Source organism: Zea mays, chromosome 5 (assembly GCF_902167145.1).
Source record: "Zea mays cultivar B73 chromosome 5, Zm-B73-REFERENCE-NAM-5.0, whole genome shotgun sequence".
NCBI lineage: Eukaryota > Viridiplantae > Streptophyta > Magnoliopsida > Poales > Poaceae > Zea > Zea mays.
In genome coordinates this window covers 212585577-212595951 of record NC_050100.1, presented here as the reverse complement: position 1 = coordinate 212595951, position 10375 = coordinate 212585577, and the positions used below count along the sequence as shown (strand labels likewise).

Genomic DNA, 10375 nt, shown 5'->3' with positions numbered 1-10375 from the left:
CAGGCATCAGACATGTCATGATATAATACGACAAAACAGATTGGATAAATTTATGGTTATAAATAAAACAGCAGGTATGAACATATATAATTTGCAGAATGAAAAACAGTAAGGAGATGAATTGATCATACCCTCTCATGCGCTCCGAGGATCTAGATCCTTGTCCAACTTCACTTGTCATGTTAGCAGGAAGAAGACTTGGGCAGTCGCGTAGACGCTCCCCAAAAACCTAATTGCCGATCCCCCGTGCAAGGTCTCGAACGGCAAGGGCTCCGGAGACACCTGCCCTCTCGCTTTTCTGTGCGCGCAGAGTCACGAGATGGAAATACCCTCACTCGGCTGCTGGACTGTGTTCTGAAAGTGTTTTCTCGCGTGTACCGAATGACAGGGATGCTCCTCTATTTAACCTCTCGCAGAGGGAAGCTGAAGGAGAAAGGTCGCCGAGTCACGCCAAGAGTCGGCCAGCTCCAGCCGAGTTATGTCATGAGTCGGCCAGCTCTCGCCGAGTCACGCCATAAGTCGGCAGCTGAAGGAGAAAGGTCACTCGGCTGGCTGACGAAGAGACAGGGTCACTCGGCTGACTTACGCGGTTAGTGAGTGCTAAAAATTAACACAACCACACCACACCCCGCCCGCCCGCTCGCTCGCTCGCCTGCCTCGCCACGCCACGCCACGCCACGCCACGTCTCGCCACGCCATGCCCGGCCGGCGGCGGCGGCGGCGCGCGCGCGCGCGTGTGGCACGCCCTTGTCCATTTCTTGACTTCTCAAGTTAAGTGGAATAAATCCCACCATATAAGTCAAGGCAAAAGACCCTTGGACTTCCAATGTGGTACTATTGGTATTCTCCACCATTACACACCATAGAGTTTATTCAATAAATGGGCCAAGCCCATAAAAGATCCAACAATCCCCACCAAACTCTAGGGTTTGTAATGATGAAGTATCAGAATCACAATCCTTTGATATACCAGTGTTTCGATGGAGACTGTTAAGTTGAACATCCATCTAGAATAAGAGTTTCACTCATTCACAACTGAACAATGGACTATGCCTTGAATTGACAGTTTTGTGCGAAATAAGATTCACTCAAATCCTTTGCTGATACTAGGCTGCAGAAGGGTATTCCCGCTGTTTAGAAGCATATAAGTCATACTTCAGTGCCTTTCATGAGTATTTAGGGATTACCCAAGTCCCATAGACTGTGACTAGCAGTCTGACTCATATAGGTGTATTCCTCAGAAGATGTTCTGTAGGACAACATCTCACCTTTATAATACTCTTGGAATACATTAAGGTAAAAACCATCCTGCCTTACAGATAGGAAAGATGTGCATCAGAAATGAGTTAAAGAAGGGATCTTTCCTCACAATCTACTCCTAGCTTGTTTCTCCACTCTACTTCACGGGATCTCCGATCACATAGAGCAGGTTACCACTAGAGTAGATCTCACATGGGTCTCATACCCATTTCCCTCGATGCACTTTCTATCAAATTGTGTGATAGACCCTTAGTGAATTGATCTGCCAGATTATTTGATGTGTGGACATAATCCACAGTTATAACTCCGGAGTTTTTCAACTTTCTGACAGATTTCAATCTCCTCTTAACATGCCTTGTAGACTTCATGTTATTCCTAGAACTGTTAACCTTTGTAATCACCGTTTGGTTGTCACAGTTCATGGAAATAGCCGGTATCGGTTTTTCAACTACCAGTAAGTCCAATAGGAAATCACGAAGCCACTCGGCCTCAGCCCCAGCAGTGTCTAATGCTGCGAGTTCTGCTTCCATTGTAGACTTCGTTAAGATAGTCTGCTTGCAAGACTTCCAGGAAACAGCGCCACCTCCAAACAGAAACACATATCCGCTTGTGGCATAAAGCTCATCAGCATCAGAAATCCATTTGGCATCACAATAGCCTTCCAGCACTTTTGGGTTTCCGGTATAATGAATACCGTATGTCATAGTACCTTTCAAATACCGCAACACTCTCTCAAGAGCACGCCAGTGATCATCTCCTGGTTTCGACACAAATCGACTCAGCTTACTCACAGCATAAGAGATGTCTGGCCTTGTTGCACTTGCAAGGTACATGAGCGAGCCAATGATCTGGGAGTATGTCAATTGATCCCTTGCTATTCTCCGATTCTTTCTTAATAGCACACTGGGGTCATAAGGTGTTGGAGCAGGATCACAGTCACTAAAACCAAAGCGACTCAATACCTTTTCCACATAATGGGATTGTAACAAAGTTACCCCACCATCAGCTTCTCTAACAAGCTTGACGTTTAGAATGACATCAGCCTCTCCCAAATCTTTCATCTCGAAATTGCTCGATAGAAGATTTTTAACTTCCTCAATCACATTGAGATTTGATCCAAAGATCAAAATGTCATCAACATAAAGGCACAGCATAACAGACTCACCCCCACCATACCGATAGTATACACACGTGTCAGATTCATTTACAACAAAGCCAGCTGCTGTAAGAGTATTATCAAACTTTTCATGCCATTGCTTAGGTGCTTGTTTTAGGCCATACAATGATTTTATCAACCTACATACCTTGTTCTCTTGACCATCCGCAATGAACCCTTCTGGCTGATCCATATAGATCTCCTCATCCAACTTTCCATTTAGGAAAGCTGTCTTAACATCCATCTGATGAATGACAAGACCATAAGAGGCTGCCACGGCTATTAATGTGCGAATTGTAGTCAATCGAGCCACTGGCGAGTAGGTGTCAAAGAAATCTTCACCCTCCTTTTGGGTATATCCTTTGGCCACAAGCCTTGCCTTGTACCTCTCGATTGTACCATCAGGCCTAAGCTTTTTCTTGAAGATCCATTTGCAACCTATAGGTTGACAACCATAAGGACGGTCAACGACCTCCCAAGTTCCATTAGACATAATAGATTCCATCTCACTCCTTACTGCTTCCTTCCATAAGTCAGCATCAGGAGAGGAATATGCCTCACTAATGGTAGATGGTGTGTCTTCCACAAGGTACACTATAAAGTCATTACCAAAGGATTTTGCAACCCTCTGTCTCTTGCTCTTTCGAGTGACTATAGTGTCATCCTCCTCAGGGATGTGCACGTGAGAATCCTCAGCATGATCTATAGGAATCGACAGTTCGTGCTCATGGGAAATTATAGTCTCATGACTTATATCACTAGGTGTATTCTTCATGGGAAACTCATTCTCAAAAAATGTTGCGTCTCTTGATTCCATGATAGTATCAACATACATATCAGGCACATCATATTTTATAATTAAGAACCTATACCTAGTGCTGCGAAAAGAATACCCAAGGAATATACAGTCAACAGTTTTCGGCCCAAGTTTACGCTTCTTGTTGATTGGCACATTCACTTTAGCCAAGCAACCCCAAGTGCGCAAATATGAGAGATTTACTCTTCTCTTTTCCCATTCCTCAAATGGAGTGATCTCTTTGTTCTTTGTTGGAACTCTATTCAGGACATGACATGCTGTCAAAATCGTCTCACCCCACCATGCCTTGGATAATCCCGCTGTACTCAACATGGCATTCACCAAATCTGTTAGAGTGCGGTTTTTCCTTTCAGCAATCCCATTGGATTGTGGTGAGAATGGTGGTGTCCTCTCATGAATAATACCATGCTCCACGCAGAACTCATCGAACACATTAGAGAAATATTCTCCACCTCGGTCGGACCTTAAACGTTTTATTTTCCTCTCAAGTTGGTTCTCAACTTCAGCTTTATAGGCTTTAAAATAATTGAACGCTTCATCTTTTGTTTTTAAAAGATACACATAACAAAATCTAGTGGAGTCATCTATAAAAGTGAGAAAGTATCTTTTACCACCTTTGGTCAAAATTCCATTCATCTCGCACAGATCAGAATGAACAAGTTCTAGAGGTGCCAAACTCCTCGCCTCAGCAGCCTTATGAGGCTTGCGGGGTTGTTTTGATTCAACACACACATGGCACTTAGACTTTTTGACCAAGTTAAATTTAGGAATTAAATTTATATTTGCTAACCGCATAAGACAGCCAAAGCTTGCATGACAAAACCGTGAATGCCATAAATCTGACTCATCAGAAAAATTAACAGAATTCACGAGTTTATTACACACATCATGCAGTGATAAGCGGAACAAACCTCCGCAGTCATATTCTTTACCAACAAAAATACCATGTTTAGACATAACACATTTATTAGACTCAAGAACAACTTTGTATCCATCTCGACATAGCATAGACGCGCTAACGAGATTCTTCTTGATAGAGGGCACATGTTGCACGCTCTTCAATAGCACCGTCTTTCCCGAAGTAAACTTCAGAATGACCGTACCAACACCAAGAACATGAGCACGCGACCCATTTCCCATCAACAAGGCGCCAGACCTCCCGACCTGGTAGGAGTTGAACATCAAATGTGTAGCATTCCCTCCAACCTGAAACATCAAATGGGGATTGGGAAGCATTGGAACATCACTGTGACCATCTCTTGGCTCATCTTTACCTAAGATATCCTTTCTAATGGGCATGGGTGTATCTTGTCTTTTCAAAACATCACGCTCCACATTTCTGTTTGTTGTATAGTCAAAAGCTGATTGATCTATACCACGAGCTCCAGGTGCTGGTCCTGATCCAGGAGCCTCCATCTTTGGTGCAGGAGGTGCAGATGGAAGAGGCACGGAACCATCACCTTCTGAGTATGCAAGCGGTGGAGCTGATGGTTTCAGATCAAGCTCTGCAGATAAATCACGAGGAATAACTATTTCTGAATTAACTGAAAGTATTAAATAAGAAAATGCAACTGCATTACCTGCAGACTGGTCAACAGTTGATGGTTTACTCAAAGAACTGACAGAGTAAGAATCTGTGAAACTAGTTCCTGTAGATGACTCTGTTCCTGCCATTTCCAGAGGTGCCTCATAAACACGAGAAATAGCAGGATCTCTTCCAAACCCAGTACTATCAGCTGTAGGAGGCAAACAGAGTGGTAGCTCTAGACCATATTGCTGAATGGCCATAGTTTGAACACAATAGACTTGAACAACTTGTTCACTATCAGGTTGGCTATCATGTGTTCCTGTAAGGCTTAATATAGGCATTGCAACTGTGAAATCTGCTATGTAGTCTAAGCGAGTAGAAGCAGGGTCTGGGCCATACTCAACATGCACAGCATAAATAGCGTTCTTTTTAGCATTTGCAAGCAAAATCAGGCTCGCTTGGGGCAGCACCGCAACCTGGTTGAAAAATGCCTCTTCGACTCTAGGTTCCAGAGAACTAACGAGTTCCAACGTCTGAGTACACTTCCAAGTCTCAGAATCACTTGGCAACAACCAGCCATCCTCATTAGTAGAAGCCCAAATTTTAACTTCTCGATTCAGAAGACCCTGCATCATCAACAAAAAGGTGAAACAAATGGTGAAGATCTCTAATTAAAGCACATAAAAGGTTTTTTTCTCATGGAATATTGGAAAGTATAACCCAACATTGTTAGACCAACTCCAGCAGACTCCCTCTCCGTATCCCTAAAACGCGCGGCCAACACATTCTCTCTCCTCTCCGTATCCGTCTCCGTTTCCAGCAACACTCCTCATCCCACTCCGCATGCAGTCTATGACACCTGGGGCCCGCGAGCAGCCGCGCGCGCACGCAGAGAGCTGCGGAGAGGAGAGAGAAAGCGTGGAAATGGGGAGTGCAGGGACACGACGTCTATTTTGCGGAGACGGATGCGGAGCCTGCTGGAGAGCGCAATAGTGCCTCAGACCGTGCAAAATGCGGATGCGGAGTGGGATGGGGAGTGTTGCTGGAGTTGGTCTTATGCCTTTCCTAAAAGGAACACCACTGATGAGCATTCTCAAATGTATCAAACATTTCATACATTACCCAATGCTGGACCATGTTAGGTTCATAGTAATTGTAGCCAGCTAAGACCCCATTCATGGTTTATTTTTATTTCAAAATGTAATATGACACTGCTATGAGACCTTTTAACTAGAACAAGAACTAGGACTTGATCTTTGGTTGAGGGATGCAGCATGAACCGAACTAATTTTGCAACCCTCTGTCTCTTGTTCTTTCGAGTGACTATAGTGTCATCCTCCTCAGGGATGTGCACGTGAGAATCCTCAGCATGATCTATAGGAATCGACAGTTCGTGCTCATGGGAAATTATAGTCTCATGACTTATATCACTAGGTGTATTCTTCATGGGAAACTCATTCTCAAAAAATGTTGCGTCTCTTGATTCCATGATAGTATCAACATACATATCAGGCACATCAGATTTTATAATTAAGAACCTATACCTAGTGCTGCGAAAAGAATACCCAAGGAATATATAGTCAACAGTTTTAGGCCCAAGTTTACGCTTCTTGTTGATTGGCACATTCACTTTAGCCAAGCAACCCCAAGTGCGCAAATATGAGAGATTTACTCTTCTCTTTTCCCATTCCTCAAATGGAGTGATCTCTTTGTTCTTTGTTGGAACTCTATTCAGGACATGACATGCTGTCAAAATCGCCTCACCCCACCATGCCTTGGATAATCCCGCTGTACTCAACATGGCATTCACCAAATCTGTTAGAGTGCGGTTTTTCCTTTCAGCAATCCCATTGGATTGTGGTGAGAATGACGGTGTCCTCTCATGAATAATACCATGCTCCACGCAGAACTCATCGAACACATTAGAGAAATATTCTCCACCTCGGTCGGACCTTAAACGTTTTATTTTCCTCTCAAGTTGGTTCTCAACTTCAGCTTTATAGGCTTTAAAATAATTGAACGCTTCATCTTTTGTTTTTAAAAGATACACATAACAAAATCTAGTGGAGTCATTTATAAAAGTGAGAAAGTATCTTTTACCACCTTTGGTCAAAATTCCATTCATCTCGCACAGATCAGAATGAACAAGTTCTAGAGGTGCCAAACTCCTCGCCTCAGCAGCCTTATGAGGCTTGCGGGGTTGTTTTGATTCAACACACACATGGCGCTTAGACTTTTTGACCAAGTTAAATTTAGGAATTAAATTTATATTTGCTAACCGCATAAGACAGCCAAAGCTTGCATGACAAAACCGTGAATGCCATAAATCTGACTCATCAGAAAAATTAACAGAATTCACGAGTTTATTACACACATCATGCAGTGATAAGCGGAACAAACCTCCGCAGTCATATCCTTTACCAACAAAAATACCATGTTTAGACACAACACATTTATTAGACTCAAGAACAACTTTGTATCCATCTCGACATAGCATAGACGCGCTAACGAGATTCTTCTTGATAGAGGGCACATGTTGCACGCTCTTCAATAGCACCGTCTTTCCCGAAGTAAACTTCAGAATGACCGTACCAACACCAAGAACATGAGCACGCGACCCATTTCCCATCAACAAGGCGCCAGACCTCCCGACCTGGTAGGAATTGAACATAGAGGCATCAGCACACACATGAATGTTTGCACCACTGTCCATCCACCACTCAAGTGAATTACAGACTGAAAGAACAAATGGTAAAGAATTACCATACCCAGATGTTCCTCCTTCAGTTTCAGTGGTTACAACATTAGCTGATTTCTTGTCTTGAGTGAACTTGCGATCAGGGCACTCTCTTGCCCAATGTTGATCACTGCCACAGACAAAGCATCCTCCATTTCCCTTGTTATTGTTGTTCTTCTTTTTAAACTATGCTGTTTGAACAGGTTTATTCACGTTCTCTGGTTTGTTCTGGTTTTTCTTCTTGTTAAATTTGCGGAAGTTTCTCTTCTGCACCACATTAGCAGTAGAGGTCTCCACACCTTTTCCATTGTCCTTAGTTCTAGCCCTTTCCTCAACATCAAGAGTACCAATGAGCTCTTCCACATTGAACTCTTGTCTCTTATGTTTGACAGAGGTAGCAAAGTCCTTCCAAGAAGGTGGCAACTTGGCGATTATACCGCCAGCCACAAACTTGTCAGGCAAAGGACAAGGAAAAAGTTCGAGTTCCTTAGCTAGTGCCTGAAACTCATGAGCCTGTTCCACTACAGATCGGTTCTCAACCATTTTGTAGTCATACAGCTCCTCCATGAGATACAGCTCGCTACCAGCGTCAGTTACTCCAAAGCGTCAGTTACTCCAAACTTTCCGACAAGTGCATCCCACAGCTCTTTCCCTGTGGGAAGGATGATATAGCTTTTCTGGAATTTAGTATCCAGTGCGCTAATTACTGCTCCTCGAAAGAGGTTGTCTTCAGCCTTAAACTTAGCCTCATCCTCAGGAGGTAAGTTGGCAGGCTTGCCCTCAGCGGCATGAAAACAAGACATTGCAGTTAGCCACAATTCCATTTTAGCTTTCCATATCAAGAAGTTTTTACCATCAAAAGGATCAGGCTTTAGCACAGCAGCAAAACCTCTGACAGAAAAATGCCTAACGTTAGGTTTTTGGATTGTTAGAAATATAGGCATTTTCCGTATTATTTTAATTCCATAAATTAACATTATGATGATGACATATAAAATATGTTTAATCATAGAAATCATTATCTCAAATATATCCATAACAATATGGATCAAGAGAACATGAAACATATGAATCATATAAATATAATAAGCATATAAACATGGAACATGTATTATTATGGAACAACTGAAAATAAACAGATAGCAACAACATGACTGTAAAATGAAGACAAACAGATTTATCATATTACTAGTATAATCAGGCATCAGACATGTCATGATATAATACGACAAAACAGATTGGATAAATTTATGGTTATAAATAAAACAGCAGGTATGAACATATATAATTTGCAGAATGAAAAACAGTAAGGAGATGAATTGATCATACCCTCCCATGCGCTCCGAGGATCTAGATCCTTGTCCAACTTCACTTGTCATGTTAGCAGGAAGAAGACTTGGGCAGTCGCGTAGACGCTCCCCAAAAACCTAATTGCCGATCCCTCGTGCAAGGTCTCGAACGGCAAGGGCTCCGGAGGCACCTGCTCCTCTATTTAACCTCTCGCAGAGGGAAGCTGAAGGAGAAAGGTCGCCGAGTCACGCCAGGAGTCGGCTAGCTCCAGCCGAGTTATGTCATGAGTCGGCCAGCTCTCGCCGAGTCACGCCATAAGTCGGCAGCTGAAGGAGAAAGGTCACTCGGCTGGCTGACGAAGAGACAGGGTCGGTTAGCGGTTAGTGAGTGCTAAAAATTAACACACCACACCTGCCACGCCACGCCACGCCGGCAGCGGTGGCGGTGGCGGTGGCGCGCGCGTGTGGCACGCCCTTGTCCATTTCTTGACTTCTCAAGTTAAGTGGAATAAATCCCACCATATAAGTCAAGGCAAAAGACCCTTGGACTTCCAATGTGGTACTATTGGTATTCTCCACCATTACACACCATAGAGTTTATTCAATAAATGGGCCAAGCCCATAAAAGATCCAACAGTTCCCCCATCTACAAGGAGCTCAAGGACTCCTCCCAGATCAGGCCTATCGTGCGCACGTCCTTGTTGCTGTGCTCGGCTGTGTACATCACCAGCAGCTTCTTCGGCTTCCTCCTCTTCGGCGATTCGACGCTGGACGACCTCCTCGCCAACTTCGACTCCAACCTCGGCATCCCCTACAGCCTACTCTTCAACGACGCCGTCAGGGTCAGCTACGTGCTCCACCTCATGCTCGTCTTCCCGGCCCGTCATGTTCCGAGCGCTGCGGCTCAACATGGACGGGCTCCTCTTCCCGTCGGCGCGGCCACTGGCCTGTGACAACCGAAGGTTTGGCTCTGGTTGATGGCGGCGCTCCTTGCGGTGATATTCCTCGCCGCCAGTTTTATCCCAAATATATGGGACGCCTTCCAGTTCACCGGTGTCATTTGTCCCGGTTTACCAGGGATCGTCATGGCATAGCAAAGAAGAGAGACAAGTTCCAGCGTTCATGATTGTTCTTGCTGTGGTGGCAAACGCCGCGGCAGTGCACAGCGACGTTGTTTGGAAGCAAAATATTTTTTTAGAGTTTCAAGGTAAAACATGGAATTTTTGAGTATTTAAAATTTCACTCCAACCCAAATTTTTTTTATCTATGACTATGTATATTAAATATCATAGTTTAAAATGCTTTGTCTCTAAAGATATATTGCTAAGAGTGATAAAAATACTATGATTATATCATGACATCTTAAATCTATAGTATTATAAACCATTTTTTTGGTTTCTAAACACGCCCTTAAATGGCAACCAGGGCTACGCTACGTCAAGCTCAAGCATATCTAAAAATTAGTCAGCGCTGATAGTACCATAGCTGTGGCTAGCGCGTCTAATCCCACCATGCATGGTCGTAACGTGGAATCCATAACTGATGTGATATCACATAGTATTATATTTATTTCAAATTATAAGATATT

At 43.6% G+C, this 10375-nt stretch overlaps 1 protein-coding gene across 1 annotated transcript; it reads right to left on the bottom strand.

Annotated features, from left to right (window-relative positions):
• Positions 1–3288: 3288 nt before the first annotated feature.
• On the bottom strand, positions 3289–5392 carry LOC103628836 (enhancer of mRNA-decapping protein 4-like). Its single transcript, XM_008648962.1, has 3 exons — positions 4814–5392; positions 4398–4738; positions 3289–3294 (listed from the first exon to the last, which is right to left on the bottom strand). Exons 1-3 carry the CDS (start codon positions 5100–5102, stop codon positions 3289–3291), a joined length of 636 nt encoding a protein of 211 aa, XP_008647184.1. The 5' UTR covers positions 5103–5392.
• Between the last annotated feature and the right edge of the window lie 4983 nt (positions 5393–10375).